Source organism: Martes martes, assembly GCF_963455335.1.
Source record: "Martes martes genome assembly, chromosome: 13".
NCBI lineage: Eukaryota > Metazoa > Chordata > Mammalia > Carnivora > Mustelidae > Martes > Martes martes.
In genome coordinates, this window is record NC_137901.1 from 64,610,647 (window position 1) to 64,632,821 (window position 22,175).

At 51.0% G+C, this 22,175-nt stretch overlaps 2 protein-coding genes across 4 annotated transcripts; both read left to right on the forward strand.

The window, feature by feature from the left end:
- The first annotated feature begins 1,047 nt into the window (after positions 1-1,047).
- LOC308354072 (glutathione S-transferase theta-1) lies at positions 1,048-11,632 on the forward strand. 3 transcript variants are annotated; one of them, XM_080821323.1, is made up of 5 exons: positions 1,048-1,314; positions 3,216-3,303; positions 5,090-5,240; positions 10,019-10,195; positions 10,399-11,632. In XM_080821323.1, the coding sequence occupies exons 1-5, from the start codon at positions 1,203-1,205 to the stop codon at positions 10,591-10,593; spliced, it is 723 nt and encodes a 240-aa protein (XP_080677449.1). In that variant the 5' UTR covers positions 1,048-1,202; the 3' UTR covers positions 10,594-11,632. The 3 variants fall into 3 exon arrangements, with proteins under 3 accessions (XP_080677449.1, XP_080677451.1, XP_080677450.1); XM_080821325.1 differs by lacking the exons at positions 5,090-5,240; positions 10,019-10,195 and having other exon boundaries at positions 1,132-1,314; XM_080821324.1 differs by lacking the exons at positions 1,048-1,314; positions 5,090-5,240 and having other exon boundaries at positions 3,221-3,303.
- Positions 11,633-12,736: 1,104 nt separating this feature from the next.
- On the forward strand, positions 12,737-18,971 carry LOC308354074 (glutathione S-transferase theta-3-like). The gene is made up of 5 exons (XM_080821328.1): positions 12,737-12,957; positions 14,368-14,455; positions 16,288-16,438; positions 18,044-18,220; positions 18,552-18,971. Exons 1-5 carry the CDS (start codon positions 12,846-12,848, stop codon positions 18,744-18,746), a joined length of 723 nt encoding a protein of 240 aa, XP_080677454.1. The 5' UTR covers positions 12,737-12,845; the 3' UTR covers positions 18,747-18,971.
- The last annotated feature ends 3,204 nt before the right edge of the window (positions 18,972-22,175 follow it).

Here is a 22,175-nt window from a genome sequence, read left to right on the forward strand (position 1 = left end):
GATATCTGAAGTTCTTGTCCTTCCTTAAATTTTTTTTTTCAGTTGAGAATCATTATTACCAACATTTGCTTTCTTTGCAAAGAGCTTTCTTACGGTGTAGAAAATGTTATGTTCTTGTGGATGCATTTTCAGTTGGATTTATGTTAGGAAATGACACTGATGCCATTTCACCAGCGAGGTGGCATGCTCTGGGGAATAGCCGGGTCATAAGGAACAGGCCTGAAATTAGGGCTTAGCAGGTGAATCCAGGCATGATGACTTGTAAGGGCCCTGTAGCTCTCTAGCCTCCCCATTATTTTATCTATCTATCTACCTATTTATTGTTGAGGTATAATTGACACTGTGGAAGTTTGAGGTGTACAGCCTGTTGATTTGATACATTTATATATTGTAACATGAGCTAACAGTCTATTATGTCACCTAATTACCATTTCTTTTTTTGTAGGGAGAATAATTAAGATTAGCCTCTTAGCAACTTTGAAATTGTACTACAGTTGTTGTCTATATTGTTGACAACTAATGTTGTTGACCAATAATCATTATGTTGTGATAGATCTCCACAACTTAATTTATCTCTTGTTGCAAGTTTGTACCCTTACCCATTTTTCCAGTTTCCCCACCTCCCAGCCTTTGGTAACTACCATTCTACTTGGTCTCTATGAGTTTGGCTTTTTTTTAGATTTCATAAATAAGTGTGATTACACGGTATTTGTCTTTCCCTGTTGGACCTATCTCACTCAGCATACTGCCCTCAAGGTCTGCTCAGGTATCACGATCTCTGGAGTGTTCTTGGGAACATGGACTCTGGAGCCAGACTTCTGGGTCCATGGTCCCTTATTGCCTCAATCTCGACATCTCTAAAATGGAGATGATAGGAAATTCTGACAGCGACAACGTGGATGAACCTTGAAGACAACATGGTAAGTGAAATAAGGTTGTCACGAAGGACTGGGGACCTCCGCGGGACCCGTGGAGGGGAGACCTACGCGTCACCGCTCCGCCGGCTCCGCTCCGAGCTCTCGGTCCCAACCCCTCAGACACGCCCTTGGCCGCTCCAGCGACTGGACCAAAGTCCCGGTGCCCGGAGCCCAGAGCCCGGAGTGGGTGCACGGAGCCACCCAACCGGGAGTGGAGGCTGGTGGGGCGTGGCCCCAGGACCGAGTGTGTTCCTGGCTGCGCTCGGGTGTGTCGGTCTGGGCGCCATGGGGCTGGAGCTTTACCTGGACATGCTGTCCCAGCCCTGCCGCGCCGTCTACATCTTTGCCAAGAAGAACCGCATTCCCTTCGAGCTGCGCCCGGTGGACCTGCTCAAAGGTGGGCCCAGTCTTGGGTTTGGGAACCGAGAGATCGGGGAGGAACGGGGAGGCCAAATCTTGCTTAAGAGGACGCCCGGCGCCCACCTCTTCTTGGGGCCATTGCTGAAAAAGGTGAACCACCGGGGAGATCCGAGAGAGTCGGGTAATCAATCCCCCAAACTGGGCTCGGTCCCGCGGGATAGGCGATGGGGCGCGGCCGAGGCCGAGTGAACGAGTGAAGGGCGGGGCGGGCGGAGAGCTTGAGGAAAAAGAGAGACCCGGTGAACGAAAACAGGGTGCACCTGGACAGAGGGAGAGAGGAGCTCCAGAAAAGAGATGGGGGCAGGAGGTGAGGGGTTAGGGGGCCGAGCATAGAGACTGGGGCAGAGCCCAGTCCCTCCTCTGTGGCCCCCAACTGCCAGAACTCTGCAACAGCCAGTCACCAGGGTCCCCACTTACCAGCCCTGCGCTATGCATCAGCCCCATCTGCATTGGGGGCCCCCTTCTGCCCCTACTTCTTAGGCGTTGCCTTCTGCTTCCCCTTGTTCTCTGCCTTCTTGTGCCTGCTGGGAGGGCTCCCCTCACCATGCTGGGGGCTTGAAGGGAGACTACCCGGAGGCTGCAGGAACATGTTGAGCCCTGCACTCCTGAGCTGGAGGGTTTGTGTCTCTGGTAGTCTCCCAAGGCTCCAAGGACACAGCTGAGGGAAGCAGAATGGAGGTATTGTTCGGTGGGCAGATGGGGTAACTCTGTTTGGCTGAGCCTCCAACCCCCACTCCCCGCCCCTGCCCCCATCACTTTACCACCGCGGTTTGTCGCGCCCTTGCCTGCCTTCCTGCCTTTGAACTGGCCTGTCCCTCTGCCCGAATCTTCATCTTCTTCCAGTCTGCTGGGGGGATTTCCCACTTGTCCTCCCCAGGGGTCATCTCTGCCGTGTACAGGGGACAGGGCATGGGGACAAAGGAACATCCCAGCCAGGCTGTTAAATAAAGGGTGCAGAGTGGTGGGTTTCACTAGGAGAGCAGGGCAGGTGTGTCTAGTGAAGGCACACTGGGAAGGGAGGGAGAAGGGAGGAGGACAGTGGGTGTGTTGAGGCTAGAGTGTTAAGGCAATCATGTATGGCTTCGAGGAGCTTCCGCCTGATCCTGGGGTAATGAGGAGCCACTGAAGACTGTTGAGCAGGATGATGGCTGATAAGCTTACATGCTCTTTAGAAGCTTCTCTCTGACAGCATCTGCAGGAGTAGGAGCCACTCACACAAACTCAAGCAGAGCCTAGGGGCCCAGGGGACATGAGGCTGCATCTTTTGGGGGTTGTGGGTGGGACAAAAGTGTGACTGTTCCAGCTCCAGCAGAACCTAAAGGCAGGACCAGCCCTGTATCCCCAGTGGCCTAGGGCAGTGTGAACAAGGGGACACAGAGGAGCTGGTAGAAGTTATTTGCAAGTAAATAGACACTGGGAGAAAGCCACTTCTCTGTGTTTGGTGACCTTACCTTAGAGTCCACAGGGAAAGGGGCACTATAAGGAATCAGAGCTCCATTCAGGTGACTAGTCACCTCACTCTGGCAGCCTGGTGCATCCTGAATGTGAACTTATGAGGCCGGGGATGGTGTAGAGGTGGTGGGTGGGGCGCATGTGAAGGCCTAGCTGAAGCATCACATCTTGCCCCTTGGGCTGTGGGTGGAGCTTGTGCCCAGTGGGACTTGGCATGGCAGGGGCTCTCAAGGTCCATTTTGCAACATTTGGCAGAATAGTGTCCTGCCCCTACCCAAGTGGCCCTCACTAGCCTTTGCCATGCAGGAGAGCACCTGGGGCTGGAGAAGAACCATGGAATTGGGGCCTGGGCTTAGTAGGGAGTGGGCACAGGCCTCGCAGGGCTCAGTGTTTCCTTCCTTGCCCACCATGATGGGCTCTTTGCAGGCCAGCACCTCAGCGATGCCTTTGCCCAGGTGAACCCCCTGAAGAAGGTGCCTGCTTTGAAGGATGGAGACTTCACCTTGGCTGAGAGGTAACTAGGACCCTGGGGCTGCCACCAGAACTCACTGGAACCATCTGGTCCATTTATTTTATTTACTTTTTTATTTTATTTACTTATTTTATTTTATTTTATTTACTTATTTATGTTAAAGAGAGAGAACTCGAGTGAGCAGAGTGAGGGGCAGAGGGAGAGGGAGAGAGAGAGTCCATGAGCAGACTCCCCACAGAGTTCAGAGCCCCACACAGGGCTAGATCCCTGAGATCGTGACCTGAGCCGAAATCAAGAGTCGGCTGCTTAACTGACTGAGCTGCCCGGCGCCCTTTAACCCTCTATTTTAGAGACAAAAAAACTAAACTCCTCAGAGGTGAAGGGTCCTTAGCCTAACATCCCATAGAGAGTCGGGGTTGGAACCCGGACCCCGGCCTACCTGCTGGTCCAGTTCACGGGAATGCTTGGGCAAGTAAGCATATTTTACTTCTGTACCCATCCTGTGTTTATTGGTGAGTGTATCCCAGGGCAGGGGCATAGGACAGGGAAGGGATGGCGCTCTGGCTCGGGATGGTGCTCTGGCTCGAGATGGCCCATAGGCTTCTGGTCTACCCTGTGACTCCAAGTCTGGGCTGCAGCCTCCTTGGGTGGGCCTCACCCAAGGGAGGACTGTGAGGCATGTGGGTGTTTTACATTCCAACAGATCCCAAGAAGTGGAAACCTCTTTAGGGAAGTTCACACACCGCCCCCCCCCCCACTCTGCTCCTTTGATCACCTATGTCACCCCTCCCATAACAAGGAGAACTTGAAGCTTTTGAACTTATCGCTGGAATTGTGAGATGGATGCATTCCCCCCAAGAATTCCCGACATTATGTCAGTGTCATTTTCTTCTTTCTGCTGCTCTCTGCTGTCTTGGGTCCTTGTGTCACCCAGTGTTGAGCACCCATGGTGCCTGCCAGGGGCATCGTGCGATTTCTGCATTTCTCTGTGTCTTTTTTCACCGTCAGGAGGTCTGTGACTCCCAGGGACCTGCAGCTGTCCCTAGAGGTGGTTTGAACAATTAGCTGGGAGGAAAAAGAGCTACAGAATATCTTGTACAGACAAGTGAGTTGTTAAGCCAAGACGTGGATACAGGATTCCTAATAGGGAACGGAGGTTTTCTGCCCTTACTGGATGGGGTGCACAACCCTTGGAGTAATCCAAGTTCCTGAAAGCTTCCTTATGGCTCCAAATTCATGCATCTCAGGGTCCTTCCAGATCCGTGCCTTTCCCAACACCATGGTAGCCGTCATGACCTAGGGCAGGAGGAGAGCTCCAGGCGCCTGGTCTGTTCTGCTGTTCCATGATCCTGCAGCAGCCCCAGTGTTTCCTACGGGGTGCCTTAGGGAGGACAAAGGGATGACAGGAAAGCCTTTTTGAGCAGTCAGGCCATCTGAGGCTGGTCTGGGTGCCAGAGGATGAGAATGGACGCAGACTGGAAAGAACTGAGCTTTAAGGGTTAGCTTTGATGGCATCTCCTCCAGGAAGCCCTCTGGCCCTCTGATCAGAGACTGACTCTGAACAGGATACTCTTGGCAGGATACTCTGCTGTGGGCTTTTGCCCAGTGCTAGGATGAGCTTGGGTGTTAGTCTCAGAAAGACTCTTAGCCCTGCCACCAATGGCTCTGTGCCCGGGGCAAGTCCCATCAGTATTCTAAGCCTGACTTCCTTCTCTGAAGAATAAGGCAAAGACCTTGGCACATTGTCAGGAATATTAAAGAAGGGAATTTGATTAAGCCCCTAGCCTAGAGTCCTTCCTCCACCCATCATGTCCTCCCTCCCCTTCAGTGTGGCCATCCTGCTCTACCTGACCCGGAAGTATAAAGTCCCTGACCACTGGTACCCCCAAGATGTACAGGCCCGCGCCCTTGTGGATGAGTATCTGGCATGGCAGCACACGACCCTGCGGAGAAGCTGCCTCCGGGCCCTGTGGCACAAGGTGAGGCCCTGAGGGCATTGCCCCAAAGGGGCGAAAGCACCATCGCATTCTTTTCCGTTTGGATAGTCTCTGTTGACCTAACTTTGACTTGATAATTCTTTCTTCTGTTGTGCCCACGTTGCTATTAAACCCATCTAATACAGTCTTCATTTGAGACTTTGGTAAGGGAAAATCTGTGTTCTAAGGTGTCACCTGAGTCAGCAAAGGAGTCCCAGCCACTGGCCCAGGGCTCTTTTGGGTTCTTCTCTCTGCCCTGCTTCCATGCATGTGCCAAAAGTACCAAGTATGCAGAAATAGAAGGGTATAATTACCCCTTTTGTCTGTGCTCGGGGCTCAGACCTTTGGAGATCACTCTCCTCTGAGCCAGTAGGTGTTAAATAAACTCTGATCCTCCAAAGTCTCCAAAAGATCGCCGGATGGTTCTTCCATCAGGACCCAATCCAGGTTCTGTAACAACATGTATTTTTCAGTTCTAGAAATTCCATTTGCTTCTTTTTTAAAATCTCCTTTTCTGTGCTGAAATGCACCATCTGTTTACCCATTTAGTCCATCTTTTCTTCTAAATTCTTGGACATATTTATAATAGTTACTTTAAGGTCTTTGCAGCTAATTTTTATACCTTTGTCCCCTGTGGGTCTATTTCTGTTGGCCATTTTTTATCCTCCTGATTATGGGTCACATTTTCTTCTTTTTTTTGCATGTCTTATGGTATGCTAGACATTATGTTCAAAAAAAGGTAGAGAGGCATATGGGTGGCTCAGTCATGATCCCTGGGATCCTGGGATTAAGCCCCTTGCTCAGCAGGGAGCCTGCTTTTCTCCCCTTCTCTCTGACTGCCACTCCCCCTGCTTGTGCTGTCTTGCTCTCTCTCTCTCCCCCTCTCTGTGTCAAATAAATAAATAAAATCTTAAAGGAAAAAAAAAAGAGTCACATGCTCTTCCGTCTGAGCCAGCCAAGTGCCCCTGTATGGTTCCAGTTATATGAAATTCCTATTCTGTTCATAAAGACAAAAAACTAGAAGGATGGCTGCGAGGGGTCAGGGGAGGAGGGAATGGGAAGTTGTTGTTTAAGGGGGACAGAGTTTCAGTTTGGGATGATGAATGAGTTCTGGAGATGGATGGTGCTCTTACCCGACCCCTGAGTCTAGGTTCCTGAGTCACAGAAATGAACATGGAACTTCAGAGAAAGAAAACAGGTGGAGTTTATTAGAGATAGCTTGTATAAAAGGGGGCCAGCAAGAAAGAGGAATGTCGCTACACGCTCCCTACGGTAGGAGGCTTAGAAAGGCCCTTTTCCAAAGGGTGAGGGGCTGGAAGTGGGGAAGCATCCTTCAGTCCCTCAGTTATTATCTAGTGGGAGTCACTTTTTAGTGGACACAAGACAATCACAAGATGTTTTTCTTCATGGTCGACATTCTTTTAGGGCTCCTGGAAAATAGAAATACTTGTGTAAGCAGGCTTTAAATTGTTACTTCTAATTTTGCCCAGACAACCATTACTGCCTCATGGCTCTTACCTCTCATTCATTCTCTTTCCCAGAAGAAGGTGTTTGTCTCTAAACTTATGGCCATCTTTTTTAAAGATTTTATTTATTTATTTGACAGAGAGAGAGAGTTCACAATAGGAAGAGAGGCAGGCAGAGAGAAGGGGAAGCAGGCTCCCTGCTGAGGACCCTGAGATCGGGGCTTGATCCCAGGACCCTGAGATCATGACCTGAGCCAAAGGCAGAGGCTTAACCCACTGAGTCACCCAGGCGCCCCAGCTTATGGAAACTTTTAACCCTTGTATCAGACCAGGGACTTTCACAGGAATTAAGTAAGTCCCTCTTGCTTTCCCTAGACTATCTCAGCAGTGATGGTTGTACAAGAGTGTGAATGTGCTTAGTGCCATGAAACTGTACACTTAAAAATGGTTAAGATGGGAAATTTTATTATGCATTTCTTACCATAATTAAAAATTAAAAAATTATAGTTAACATGTAATCGGTAGAAAAATCATTAATGCACTATTTTGCATTCTTTTCTTGTACTAAGTCTTCAGAATCCCATGTGTGTTATGCGTATACCTCACAACTCAGCTAGGACTAGCCATATTTTAAGAGCTCCCTAGCAGCTATCATATCAGACAGCATAGGTTTAGGCTTTTTTTCTTTTTCATTTTTTTGTCTTTTATTTTCTATTTTTAAAAGTTCTATAACTCTTTGATGGCTTTAAGGAAAGATAAGATTATTTTTTTACCACCATTGTTATGATGGGAGCTATGGTTTTTGTGACATTGATGTCCTAATCAGAAGCAGGATTCCTCATTTTTTAAAGTGTATGGATAGGGGCGCCTGGGTGGCTCAGTTGGTTAAGCATCTGCCTTCGGCTCAGGTCATGATCCCAGGGTCCTGGGATTAAGCCCTACATCATGCTCCCTGCTCAGTGGGCAGCTGCTTCTCCCTCTCCTTCCCCCGCCTCATGCTCTCTCTTTCTCTCTCTCAAATAAATAAATAAAATCTTTAAAAAAAAACAATAAAGTGTATTGCTAATTGTGGGTCATGAGCTTTATTTCTCTGTTTCCTGTCATTTCTTATATAAAACAGAAACAGAGGACAAACGTTCAAAAGACCTCTCCCTTGCCCTCACTCCTTCCTGAGAGGCCGTTCTGTTCTGGGATCTGGAGTTCTTCCAGTTTACGATTTTATACATTATTACACTTAGTTGTCATCATAAGCAAAATAAAGTTTTGCTTTGCATGTTTAAAATTTTATATAAATGCTCTCATATCGCTCTGCATTGTGCATTTTTCTGTATTGCTGTGGGTGGATCTAATTTATCCATTTTAACTACTCTACAGTAATTCATTATATAAATAAATTGCAATGTACTTATTAACCTAGTATGATCTGTTACATTTAAAGAGGAACAAAACCGCTCTTCCAAACCCTGCGAATTTTGGATCAACCAAATTGAAACAGAAGGGAAATGGTAGATAATCTCTGGCAGGGGCGAGGCCAATAAAAAATGAGGGAGGAGGGCTAGCTGGGGTTGTGCAAACTGAGAGTTCATTGTGCCCTCCTGACGCAGTGGCTTCTCCCCAGCATCAGCCTTAGATACTGAGCAGGCATACCCTGTGGCCAGCACCCTTTATATGGAAAAGAAGCTAGAGGGGCACCTGATTGGCTGTTGGTTAAACCTCTGCCTTTGGCTCAGGTCATGATCCCAGGATCCTGAGATTGGGATAGAGCCCTGCATTGGGCTCCCTGCTCAGCAGAGAGTCTGTTTCCCCGCTGCCCCTCTACCCACTTGTCCTTGCTCTTTGTCTGTCCCAAATAAGTTAAAAAAAAAAAAAAAAAAGCTGGAAATCTGGACTCTTATATGTGAAATGCCCCCATTTTTAAATGTCAGCAACTGATCCATATTTTAATTTTAATTTTTGTTTTTATTTCTTTTAGAGAGAGAGAGAGAGTGGGGGAGGGGAGGGACGCAGAGAGAGAGAGAGAGAGAATCCTAAGCAGTCTCCATGTCTAGTGTGCAGCCTGATGTGGGGCTCAGTCCCATGATCCTATGATGATGACCCGAGCTGAGATCAAGAGTTGGACATTTAGGGGTGCCTGGGTGGCTCAGTGGGCTAAAACCTCTGCTTTCAGCTCAGGTCATGATCTCAGGGTCCTGGGATCGAGCCCCACATCAGGCTCTCTGCTCAGCAGGGAGCCTGCTTCCCCCGCTCTCTGTGCCTGCCTCTCTGACTACTTGTGATCTCTGTCAAATTAAAAAAAAAAAACAAAAAACAAAAAACAAAACAAAAAAGTTGGGCATTTAACTGACTGAGACACCCAGGCGCCCCCTGATCCTTAAAAAACTCTGTAGTCAAAGGAATGCCATTAGCTCAGGGCTGGCGTCCAGGGCACCAGTGAGAGACTGCTGATTCTGTCTACCTTGTATGGGGGAGGAAACTGAAGCCCAGAGCCAGAGCTCATGTACAATCCTAGTTGTGTTGACCTGAGTCCCAAGCTCCCCCAAGCAACTTAATGAAATGAAGCATGAAGCATTCTTCCCTTGCTCCTTATCCACTGTATCTCCCCATAGCTCTGCCAGCCATGAGGCTGTTGATGCTTCCCCCTAAAACACCTTCCTCCCAGATCCTGGACACTACCCTTTCCTAGCCCTCCTCCTTAGTTCCTGGTAGCTCGCTGTCAGAAAATGTCCATTCTACTCTTGGCATAGTCTTTTCTTGGCTGTGCCATCTCAGGCAACTGACTGTCCCACTTTCCCATTTATAAGAGAGTCATGTACTATTATTCCTATAATATAGATGAGGAAATTGAGGCTCAGAGGGTTTAGGTATTTTATTTTAGGCCACATGGTTTGTAAGTGGCAGAGTGGAAACCTTCTAAGCCCATCCTAATTATTTATCCAGTAAGAGGTACTGACTTTACATTCAGGGGAAAGAAGTTATAACATAGACTGTCCCTAGGCTAACCGCCTACTTCCAAAGTATGAAACTCATTGTTCAAGTCCCCCCTGAGTCATTCTCAAAGGGGTTTGAGCCATTCTCAAAGGGGTTTGAGTCCTGTCAGATGCCCCCTGAGGCTCAGCCATCAGAGATCACAGAAGCAGGAATATTTCTGGAAACAGTGGTCCTTTGGGAATTTCCCTGCAGGCCCCGCCCAGCCTTCGAAGACAGGTGTATAGAACCAGAAAGCAGCTCAAACTGGGGTGGGGGAGGCACACTCGCCTTCCTGCCCCTGAGGCTGGGCTGGCCCCTAACTGTCTACCGTGCCTCCCTGCCTCCCAGGTGATGTTCCCTGTTTTCCTGGGTGAGCCAGTGTCTCCTGAGATGCTGGCAGCCACTCTAGCTGAGTTGGATGTGACCGTGCAGTTGCTTGAGGACAAGTTCCTCCAGAACAAGGCCTTTCTCATCGGGCCCCACATCTCGCTGGCTGATCTGGTAGCCATCACAGAGCTGATGCATGTGAGTGCTATGGATAGGGTGGCTTGCTAGGTGGGGAGGGCCCTGGGTAGTCGCCGAAGTCTTGCCCACACTGCCCCCACCTGGCTATGGGCCATGCTTATGTGTGAAAACCTCTTCTGGGGCTCTGGGACCCCCAAACCAGGCAGAGGCTGCCATCCTTGACCTTACTTTCCACCCCCATCCTGTTTCCTTTCTCCCTGCAGCCTGTGGGTGCTGGCTGCCAAGTCTTCGAAGGTCGACCCAAGCTGGCTGCATGGCGCCAGCGTGTGGAGGCAGCAGTGGGAGAGGATCTCTTCCAGGAGGCCCATGAGGTCATCATGAAGGCCAAGGAGTCCCCACCTGCAGACCCCACTGTAAAGCAGAAGCTAATGCCTGCGGTACTGGCCATGATTGGTTGAGCCAGGAAGCCACGTCCCTGCACTTCCCCTTGGCAGTTCACAAAGCACCTTCATTTCCAATGTCCCATGGGAGGCAGGCTCAGAGGGCCGAAGTGATTTGCCCAAGTGCCACTGCACCTATGCTCCCCTGGTTAGACCCCTACACCCACACTATCTTGCACAGCGGCCTAAAAGCCGAAGTGAGAACGGAATAGCCAGATCTCATCTCCTTTAATCACTGCATTTCGTTTTCAGTTTGGGAAATAAACCTGGGCTAAGCCTGAGCCTACTCTTCTAGCTCGATGTGTGATTTATTTGACCTGTCTTGGCCCTGGTCTTGGTCTCTATCAGAAAGGCAAGCCCTCTTCTGAGGCCCTGTGGGTCAGCTTCCCCGTGATGGTTGCCAAGAGTGAAATTAACAAATGCCCTCTACTCTTCTAATTCTCAGAGACAGTGATTTGTCCGACAGCACAGGGATCAGCAGGCATACCACATGTGACTATAGGCATGGTCATCATTCAGTTGGCTGGGCCAACCTCCCAGGATATGGCCCTCTGGCATCAAGTACTGTAGCTCAGGAGTCCTGCTTCTGTTTGCCGAATTGGTCAGGAGGGGCAAAGCCAAACAGCAGCTCTCCTGGACAGGCATCAGTCATGCAGGGCCTTGAAGGCCATGCCTATGATCTGTAAACCATAAATAGGCATAGTGTGCTCAGATTGCATTTCTTTATTTCTTTATATCTTAAGTCGGTTTCATACCGACTGTAGGGCTTGAACTCATGATCCTGAGATTAAGGGCTGTGAGCTCTACTGACTGAGCCGGCCAGACACCCCACCAGATTGTATTTAAAATTAATATTCTGGGGGAGCCTGGGTGGCTCAGTCATTGAGTGTCTGCCTTCGGCTCTGGTCATGATCCCAGGGTCCTGGGATCCAGCCCCACATCGGCTCCCTGCTCTGCGAGGGAAGCCTGCTTCGTCCTCTCCCACCCCCCCCTGCTTGTGTTCCCTCTCTTGCTGTGTCTCTGTCAAATAAATAAATAAATAAAATCTTTAACATAATATTCTGGCTCTCTGGTGGCAGGTGGAGGTGGGGGGGGTTGGACTTGAGGGTGGCCAAAGAGAGCAAGGAAACTGGATATTATAGTAATCCTGCCAAAAGTGATTTGTGCGGGAGGGCAGGGCAATGAAGGGGATGGAGAACATGGCCCCTCCCAGCCTGGAGAGGACTCCAGCACTAGCCCAGGAAGGCAGTCTCTCCCTGGGAGGGAAGGGGAGGGAGCGGGGTAGGGAGGGGTGAGGGGGGAAGAGGGGGAAGGGGTGGATAGGTCTTACTTAAATCTTACTTAAAATTTCCAATAACATCCTCTTGCCAAGGGGTTTTCTCTGAATCTTGGCTTTGGGGGCAGGGTCTTCTTCCCCCAAGAGCCTCTCTTAGGGAATGGGGGGGGTTCATGTCCACGGTCCTCGGGGGCCAGAAAGTGTCATTTGGAGGGACTTGGCCCTGTAAAGGAAGTGGGGAATTTACAGACCTCCTGCAGACCTCTGGATGGGCCACCCCTGGCTTCTGCCAACTGCTAGAAGGATTAGCTGGAGTGTAATGAATATGACCCCAAGAATTAGGGAGGGGCGGCTCTCTCTTTCCGGGATGCCGGGCCTCTACAGGGAGCTGGGGTCCAGAAACCTCCCGAGCCTCCATCGTGGGCACTGGGCCCAGGGGAGGCTACTGTACCTCCGTTTAGTGCCTCCCTTTGTGTCCTGGGGAGTCAGAAGCCCCTCCTCTCTCAGTTCCCTCCTTGAGTTCGGGCAGGTGACTTGGGCCAACTGAAGGCAGCCGAGCCCTTACGATCCTAAATTCACTGAAGGTCCGTGCTGGAAGCGTTCTTGGCGTCCCGTTCCCATTACCACCCTCCACTGCACCATTTGACAAAGGTAGACGTTGAGGTCCGGGGAAGGGGTATGACCGGGCAGTGAAACCTCAGGTCACAAGCCAAATCTTCCAGCGCCCTCTCCACCAAGAGAACTGCTGCCAGGGTTCCAGAGAAGGGAGGGAGGGAGAGTTGGGGCGCCGCTGATTGGCCCAAAGTTCTCCAGAGCCATCCAATGGGCGGGGAGGGTGTGGCGGGGCTCAGACGCCCCCACCCCCCAACCCCACCCCTCTCCTCTGGATCGCGCTCTGCTCTAGGCTCGGTGGCCTGGGAGATTCTGCCAGCCGTTCCTCTTCCCCTTCTTATATACCCTGGGCACGACCCCGGGGCGGACCGCTGCTCCGGCCATGGGCCTAGAGCTTTACCTGGACCTGCTGTCCCAGCCTTGTCGCGCCGTCTACATCTTCGCCAAGAAGAACGGAATCCCCTTCGAGCTGCGCCCGGTGGAGCTGCTCAAAGGTGGGCGGGGCAGAAAGGCAGGCCCCGCTGTCCTGGCGCCCGTGTGCTAACGGACCCCCGCCTGCTGCCGTACGGGAACTGTGTAACCAGTTATCGGTTGTGCCTTTTTCGAGATCCCCGATCTTTGCCTAGTGAATACGAAACATTTTTCAAAATACAGGTTGAGGGGCTCCTGGGTGGCCAGTGGGTTAAACCTCTGCCTTCGGTTGAGGTCATGACCTCAGGGTCCTGGGATCGAGCCCCGCATCTAGCTCTCTGCTTTCCCCCCTCTCTCTGCCTACCTCTCTGCCTGCTTGTGATCTCTGTCAAATGAATAAATAAAATCTTTAAGAAAAAATACAGGTTGAGAGGGAGAACAGCAGAGAGAGGGCAGTGGGGGCGGGGGGGCGTGGGAGGTGGGAAGGGTGGGGGGCGTGGGGAAGTGGAGTGAGTGCCCAGATGCCTTCACACCCGGGCTTGGAGAAAACAATGAAACCGCCTCCTCATTTCTGAATTGGAGTAGCCTGCTTCTCTTGAATTTCTGCAGCTGCCAGCAGGAGAAGGCAGTTCCACCTGGCTCTGGTCTCCTCTTTACTTCTACCTAGGCCTGCCTACCTTCTGTGTTTGGTGCCCCCAGCTTGGGCCACCAACGGCAATGCTGCTACCTTGCTCTGCCTTTCCAGCACTCCTTGGGATGGGGGCTGGGCACAGGCATTTTCTGGAGGGAGAATGGGTAGGGGTGATTCTCCTCACCGAGGTGAAGGGCAGAGAGGCCCTTTGGTGGGCCTGTGGCCAGGCTGGAGCCTGGTTCCACTGAGGCCCTCTGACTCCACTCTGATGGTGTAGTCAGACCTGCGAACCCCCACTGGGGAAGGAGCCTTGAGCGTTTGGCATGGGACAGAAAGAAGAACTGAGCTGCTGGAAGCTGGGTGATGGAAGAGGGCAGGAGCTCCTGGAGAGAATGAGTCTGAATGAGGGCTGGGGGCAGGTGTGGCCGGAGCTCTGTGGTGTGCACAGGTTACACAGCCGGCTTAGGAAGACGGATTGCAGGGGCAAGCTTAGAGCCCAGGGAGGAGACCGGAGTGTCTGATATATGGATGGAATTGGCTGGGCCCGGGGTAGGGGTGACTTACAGCCACAGGGACTCACCCTCCCCGTTCATGGCCAAGTTGAGATGCTGCTTGGCCCAGGTTCCCGGGGAGGGTGGACCCAGGAAGGGTGGACCTCTGGTGGCGTCAGGGTCTGTGGCCTGGTGACCACCAGAGTGGTCTCCTTCCTATTGCCCACCTGGATAGGGGCCTCAGAAAGTTGGTGCCTGGATATTGGGGTGGGGGTGCGGTGGGGGTGGGGGTAAGGGTGGGGGTGGGAGAGGTCTCAGTGGGGGATGGGGCTCAGAGTTCTCCTCACCTGCCTCACTGGTCTCTCCCACAGGCCAGCACCACAGCGATGCTTTTGCCCAGGTGAATCCCCTGAGGAAGGTGCCAGCCTTGAAGGATGGGGACTTCACTTTGGCCGAGAGGTATCAGGTCCCCAGGCGGCTACCCAGGCCTTGTGAGGCCAGCCAGCTGTCCGTGTATCTACTGTTGATGGCTTGGATCACAGCTGGTGTGCCCTGAGCACCTGTGCCAGCCCCAGCAGGCAGAGAGCCTGGGGCTGGGAGGGGCTATGGAAATCATGGCATTCCCCCCACCCCCAACAAGCCTTCCTCCACCTCCCCGGAAATTTACAAAGGAGGAAACTGAAGCCAGGGGAGGGGAGGGACTTGCACAAGGTCACAGGGCCTCCAGCCTGTTTCCAGGCCTTCTCTGCCCACTCAGACCCCAGACGGAAGGAGAGCGGAGAGTGAAATATGGAGGAGTAACTGTACTACACTCTTTAGAGCTTCTACTTCTACAAATTTTGGGCAAGTTCTATTGCCCTGGGAGTCAAGAGAGCACCCAGAGAGCTTCAGTGGCTATTTGCTGAGCACCCACGGGGAACCATCTAGCCCTTTGGGCCCAAGCATTGAACAATTCTAAGTCTTTGGCCTCCTAGAGCCCATGTTCTGGAAGGGGGGAGTGCTGCTAATCTCTGTAAGGTGTAACCTATCAGGCGGTGATGAGTGCCATGGAGAAAATAAGCACGGTAAGGGGTGGGGGGCTGCAATTTTGAGTAAGATGTTGGGTGAAGGGCCCCTTGAGGAGGAGGCATCTGAGCAGAGACCTACAGAAACAGCGGTGCAGGGTATTTGGGAAGGAGGAACAGCAAAGCCAAAGGAGGGAACAGCAAAGCCAAAGGCAGTGAAGTGGGACAGTGCTTGGGGGTAAGGTTGGAGAGACAAGGTGTCCAGCGTGGCTGGGGTGAGGGAAGGGAGTAAGCCAGGGCTGAGGTCGGTGGGTAGCCTGTGTGGCCAGGAAGACTTTGGCTTTTACTGTAGGTAAGATGGGGCCACTGTAGGAGTTTAAGCAGAGGAGAGCTGAGATCCAACTTCGGTTTTAAAGGATCCCTCTGACTGGGGTGAAAAGGTACTGTGCTAATCCAAGAGAGAGGTGCTGGCACCCCAGACCGAGGTGGTAGTACAGAGGGATGTAGTGGTCAGTTCTGACTGCCCTTGAAGGTCAAGCTCAAGAGTGTGCTGGAGCGATGGACGTAGGAGGGAGAGATGAGAGCCCAGGCCAGCTTCCAGGTTGGTGGCTGGATAGTGATATCCTTTACTGAAGCCACACAGTACCTCTATAGTACAGCCAGATTCACATTCCACTTGGCTTCAGAACCTCTGGTCACTGGACAGTCCAACATCCATGGAGACCTGGTACTCAGGCCAGACATGAGGCACAGGTCAGACATGGTGGAGGGAGAAGGGAGGGGAGGAGGTCAGAGAGGGCTTCCTGGGGGAGGAGGCTTTGGGCAGGTAGAGAGGAGATGGGACAGGGTGGGAAGCAGTGACCCATTCACCTGGGAGGCTTTATCCCAACCTTAGGGAGTGTGAGGGGACAGCTGGCTTTACTTCTGTCATGACCATGCATCAGATACAGTGCAGAGTGCCATGTGAGTCGCTCTTGTCTTTCAAGAACCATGTTGGGCCCCCCTTCCTCCTGGAAACACTCTCTGAGTACCCCATCACCATCCTTCTGAAATCCCAAGACATTTTGTTTTTCACCTGGTGCCCTTAGCTCAGATGATAGGATGACGCAATGTAGAGCTGTGTGACCCTAGGCAGTCACCTAACCTCTTTGAGCCTCACATTCCTACTCTGCATCATGGTATGAAGATAGTGAAATGCTCCACCTATAGGAGCTGGGGAGATGTGAGCAGTGGGGAGGGGACAGAAAGTGACTAGTACGTGTTCCTCATCTCCTCCGTGTCTCCCAGTGTGGCCATCCTGTTGTATCTGAGTCGCAAGTATGAGGTCCCTGACCACTGGTATCCCCAGGACCTGCAGGCCCGTGCCCGTGTGGACGAGTACCTAGCCTGGCAGCACACAGCCCTTCGGAGTAGCTGCACCCGAGCCATGTGGCAGAAGGTGAGCTATGGCAGCATGGGGACCCTTCTAGAATGCTCAAGGGACAGTGCTTTCTGTTTAAAAAATTCCGTTCAGGGCACCTGGGTGGCTCAATCGGTTGAGCATGTGCCTTTGGCTAGGGTCATGATCCTGGAGTCCCAGGATTGAGTCCCAGGATCAAGCCACCTGGCAGCTGGCAGCAGGGGGTTCCTTGCTCAGCAGGGAGTCTGCTTCTCTCTCTTCCTCTGCCTCTCCCCCCTGCTCCTTCTTTCTCTCTCTCTCTCAAATAAAAAATAAAATCTTTTAAGAAATTCATTGAGACCTGAGGTCTTGAAACACCAAATTCTAGAATGCCAGAGACTCCCTAGTCCAACCAACTTGTTTCCCAGAGGGGAAACCAAGGTAGAGCCAGGGGGTGACTTCTCCAGATGTGCTCTGATTCCTGAGCTGCTGAGACGCAACCCTATGCCCTTTTGCATGCTCCCAACTGCAGAAATATTGCCTTTTGGGAGAGAGAGAAAAAAATCAAGCTCTGGTTACGCACATACTTTTTCAGATAGAGAAGTGTTAAGTGAAAAATCTCAGACTAGGAAGAAATGAAGAGACCTTTCAATAAAGTTGGTCTGATTTCTGGGTATTTAAGGATTTTGAAGCCTAAAAACACTGGAAGACTTAGAGAAAAGCCTAATAGATTTTCTTTATACAATGACATTCATGTAAGGAGGAAAGGATTAAACTTAAAACATGCAAAAAACCGACAAAGATTTGTTAGAAAAAAGTAACATTTTGCACACCTGGGTAGCTCAGTCAGTTAAGCATCGGACCCTTGATTTCAGCTCAGGTCATGATCTTGGGGTCTTGGGGTTGAGCTCTGGGTCAGGCTTTGCGCTGAGCATGGAGTCTGCTTGTCTCTCTCCCTCTGCTCCTCCCCCTGCTGTGCTCTCGCTCGCTCTCTCTCTAAAATAAATAAATAAAATCTTAAAAAAAGAAAGAAAGAAAGAAAGGGGTGCCTGGGTGGCTCAGTCAGTTAAGCGTTTGCCTTTGGGTCAGATCATGATCTTGGGGTCCTGGGATTGAGCCCCCAACCCAGCTCTCTGCTCAGCCGGGAGTCTGCTTCTTCTTCTTCCTCTCCCTCTGTGCTCTCTCTCTCTCAAATAAATAAATAAAGTCTTCAGAAAAGTTACTTAAAGAATTTTTTTTTTAAAGATTCATTTATTTGGGAGAGAGATAATGCACACACATCACACACACCCACCCGTGAGGTGGCAGGGGAGTGGCAGAGGGAGAGAATGTCATGTAGATGCCGGGGGGGTGCTTGTGTTGAGGCTTTCATGGTGAGGGTAGTGGGGAGCCATGGAAGGCTTGATGCAGGGGGTGATATGGGCAGTCTGGGATTGCAGACGTTCCCCCTACTGGCTGCCTTGCATGAGGACCTAGGGAGAGGTGGAGGCTGTCCATGTTGGAGTAGAAGATAATGCCTGGGCTGGTGGTGGCCATGGGTGGAAAGAGTGGGTTGAAGTGAGGAGAAATTGGAAGGCCTGGTGATATATTGGATGAGATTGGATGAGGAACTAGGCTAGGCTTTGGATAGACACTGAGCCCTCTCTCTGCCTGCCCACCCGCCAGATGATGTTCCCGGTGTTCCTGGGTGAACAGGTGCCCCCTGAGACATTGGCATCTACTCTGGCTGAGCTGGACAGGTGCCTGCAGCTGCTTGAGGACAAGTTCCTAAAGGACCAGGACTTCGTTGCTGGACCTCACATCTCAGTGGCTGACTTGGTGGCCATCACAGAGCTGATGCATGTGAGTGCTGTGGGGTCGGGTGATCCACTGGGCACTGGGGTGTCCTGGGAGGGAGCCAATGTACCAGCTCATGTTGCCCTTTCTGACTGTGGGACCCTGGGCAAGCCACTTCACTCTCTGAGCCTCAGTGTTCTCATCTGTAAAATGGGACTTCAGACCCTATCCTGCAGCGATACTGAGAAGCTTCCCAGTGTCTTGGGGGAGAGAACCTCCAGCCTATTACTCGTGTGGCCAAGAAGGGAAAACCCACCCTGGAGAATTCCTCAGCCAGGTCATCCTGCCTTGTGCTTGACCATGCCTACCCCCTTCACCCGGCTCCTTCTCCCCATAGCCTGTCAGTGCTGGCTGCCAAGTCTTCAAAAGCAGACCCAAGCTGGCTGCATGGCGCCAACGTGTGGAGGCGGAGGTGGGAAAGGACCTCTTTCAGGAGGCACATGCAGCTGTCATGAAGGTCAAGGACTTGCCTCCAGCTGACCCAGCCACAAAGGAGAAGCTGAAGCCCTCCGTGCAGGTTTTGTTGCAGTGAGGGGGAGGCCAGGCCTGCAGAGTTGATGGAGACTCTGTTTTCAAAATAAACAGGTGGAACTGCTCCTCCTGGGCTGTAAGCAAGACACACTCTCCAGGCTCTGTTCCCCGGTTCCCTCCAGGCATCAGGTCTTCCTTCTTTTGTTTTGTCTTCACTCCCATCCCTTCCACTCTGACTTTGTGTGACCCCTGGAAAGAGCTTAGTAAACACATATTTGACCTTGTCCCTCCTGTGTTTAAAACTTTCTATGGTGCTGAACTGCTCTGAGGCTAAAGTATGAATCACTGAACTTTGCATTCAAGTCCTTGCCCACCCCTCCAGGACACCCTCTTCTGGTTGCACACAGTAGCCCAACATTTTTAGACCCCTTCTCCCAGCTCCAGCCTCCACCTCCTGGCCTTGGCTCAGGCTGTTTCCATTGCTAATAGGGCCCCTCATCACCTTTGCCCGGTGCCCTTTGTGGTCTTTAGGCATTTGTCACCATTTTGCTTCTCCAGGGAGACCTCCCTGACTTCCCCAACCCCAAGCCAAGTCAGATGACACCCACCAGGCTCATCAGCCCCACTGCTTCCCTCTCTCAGCCCTGGAACAAAATTGGTTCAACACCCCCTGGGCTGAGCACATGTCACAGATAGGAGCTGAGCTGGTGAAGGGGTGTCTGGATCAGGTATGACCTTGGTCTCTTAGGTCTCTCTCTGTCCTCCCTCTGGGGTGATGCTGTCTCCCACAGGCGGTTTGGGTACAGGGCTGGTTCATGAACCTCCTTGCAGGGAGAGAAGTCCCAGGTTAGTTCCTGGCCTTCTGGGTGCTGCTGAGAGGCCTTGCGCTCCTACTCAGAACCCTGGCCACTCTCTTTATCTGTGCCCCACCCTGGGTCCCAGACTTGCCACCTGTTCCTGTCCTTTCTCCTCAAGACTATTAGAATCTACCTGTCTTGTATCCTAGACCCTCTGATCTCTTATTCAACCAGTAAACTGCTAATGGGACACAGTCATGAATGGAGCTTCTCAGACTGCCTGCCTTCTCATGGAGGGTCCCCCTCTTTTTTTTTTTTTAAAGATTTTATTTTTAGGTAATCTCTATACTCAACACAGGACTCAAAACTGAGATCAAGAGTTGCATGCTCTCCCGGCTGAGCCAGCCAGGTGCCCCAAGGCTCCTCTAATGCGCACACTCAATATGGAATTTTTAGAAGTGTAATTGAAATTATTCATACACACCCACACAATTTCAGTTGTATGTTCATTTACAAGTGAAACAACTTTGCAACACTGACGAGAGTACCATGTTTAGCCATATCAACAGGATTTCCTTTTTTTTTTTTTAAGATTTTATTTATTTATTTGACAGAGAGAGGTATCACAAGTAGGCAGAGAGGCAGGCAGAGAGAGAGGGAGAAGCAGGATCCCTGCCAAGCAGAGAGCCCGATGTGGGGCTCGATCCCAGGACCCTGAGATCATGACCTGAGCCGAAGGCAGAGGCTTAACCCACTGAGCCACCGAGGTGCCCCATGATTTCCATGTTTTTAAAAAATATTTATGTTGGGTCCATGGTCAAAGGAGCGGGACTGATACAAAGCGAAGGTCAAGCAAAGCTTTATTTCGAGCCAAGCATCGAAAATCAAACTGACCTGCCAGGCCGTCTCTTGCAAAGGGGAGACCCCTCCCAGCCTCATAGACTAACTTTTATAGAGCAAAGGCTATGTGGTTGAGCCTGGCCACACACAGGTGGCCAATTGAATTACAATTCATCCTATAGTAGTTACTTGAACTAGCCTATCACTCTGGTCAGAATTGGCGCCCAAAAGGCAGGGCCCACATTCTTGGGTGGTTAGGGAGGTGCTTTCCTGATTGGATGTCTCCACCTGGCTTGACTCATCCTTGTATTCTGGGCTCTGTTACCTCCCCCTGACCTGACACGTCCTGGTATATGGGCTCTGTTATTAGGGGCTGGTCAGTCATATTTTTCTGGTTTCCCAGATTTGTTTCTAAGTAAGTTCCTCGGGGGGGGGGGGGCGGGCAGGATCAATCTAAGTTTACTGCATAAACAAAAAAATGGCTCGCTCTGGCTAAGCAGGCCCTTACATTCCCCCCTTTTCTTTGGAGATTAGTCAAATCCTTGACTTTTTAGCCAGTTCTATGTTCTTCTGTTGTAAGGAGTTATATTGAGCATGTACGATTAACATGTTTATCGCTCTAATTTTCTTTTGTACAAATGACATTAGGGTGTTTAGAATGCAGAGGCCAAAAAGTAACATTAATAATTATAAAACCAGGGGGCCTGCAATTGCTGATTTTAGGGAAGTCATCCACGGAGACCAGTTGAACAAACTTTTATAGCATCCCTATTGTGCACAATAGTACTCTGGTGGACCCCCAAGCCCTTCCCCCCAACGCATTGGGGAGGCCCAGTGTTAGGGCACATGTAAAACTGTAAGGCATCTAAATAGGGGTTAATGGGTGCCCATTGGCATAAGGTTACATTAAATTGCACAGTTGGCTGATGAATTAGCCATTCACCGCTTTGTATAACCTTTTCCACTTCTCCTAATTCTGTTCGTTTAATTTCCCACCTGTACTTTGCTGTCTTATGAGGTGACTTAGAAGCTCTTACATAAATAGGTAACAATAGGAGCAACAATGAACTCATAGTCTTTTGAGTCTTAGCTTTAGTCCATGGTCAGCGGGGTCCATCAGCAGCAGCTTCTATCTCTGGGGGGCGTCCTCATCCTTGGCTCGTTTGACGTGACCCGCATGAATCCAGACCCGGATGCCTTCTACTTTCACTGCCATGGGGATGGTCAGGATGACAGTAAAGGTCCCTTCCAGTGAGGCTCCAAGTGTCCCACTTGGTGGTGGCGTATCCAAACCAAGTCCCCGGGTTGGTAAGGATGTGGTTCCAGCTCTGTCTCTGTCTCTGTGTGGGCAGTTCGGATCCCTGTGTGGGCTAGACAGACTGTAATGCCTGCAGTGACTGGAGTACAGACTGACCAGTCATTTTTGCTAGGGCAACCTCTTGTAGCCGTGGGCAGAGTGGGGGGGAGGGGGGTCACCTTGTTTAAGCAGGGTGTACATCATGCCCTGAGGAGGGCGAAAGGAAGGAGATCCACCCATCCACTGCCAGTCTCCAGAATTAGCTTTGTCAAGGACTCTTTAAGAGTCTGGTTCATTCTCTCTACTTGCCTGGAACTCTGTGGCCGGTAGGCACAATATAGTTTTCAATTAGTTCCCACCGCCTTGGCCAATACCTGTGAGACTGAACTCACAAATGCAGGGCCACTGTTTGACCCAATCGTGACAGGTAACCCAAACCTCTAGTAGTTTTTTGGCTACCACTTCTGCCATCTCATGTTTGGCAGAAAAAGTCTCTACCCAGCCTGAAAAGATATCCACAAAAACTAACATATACTTGTGTCCATATTTTCCCAGT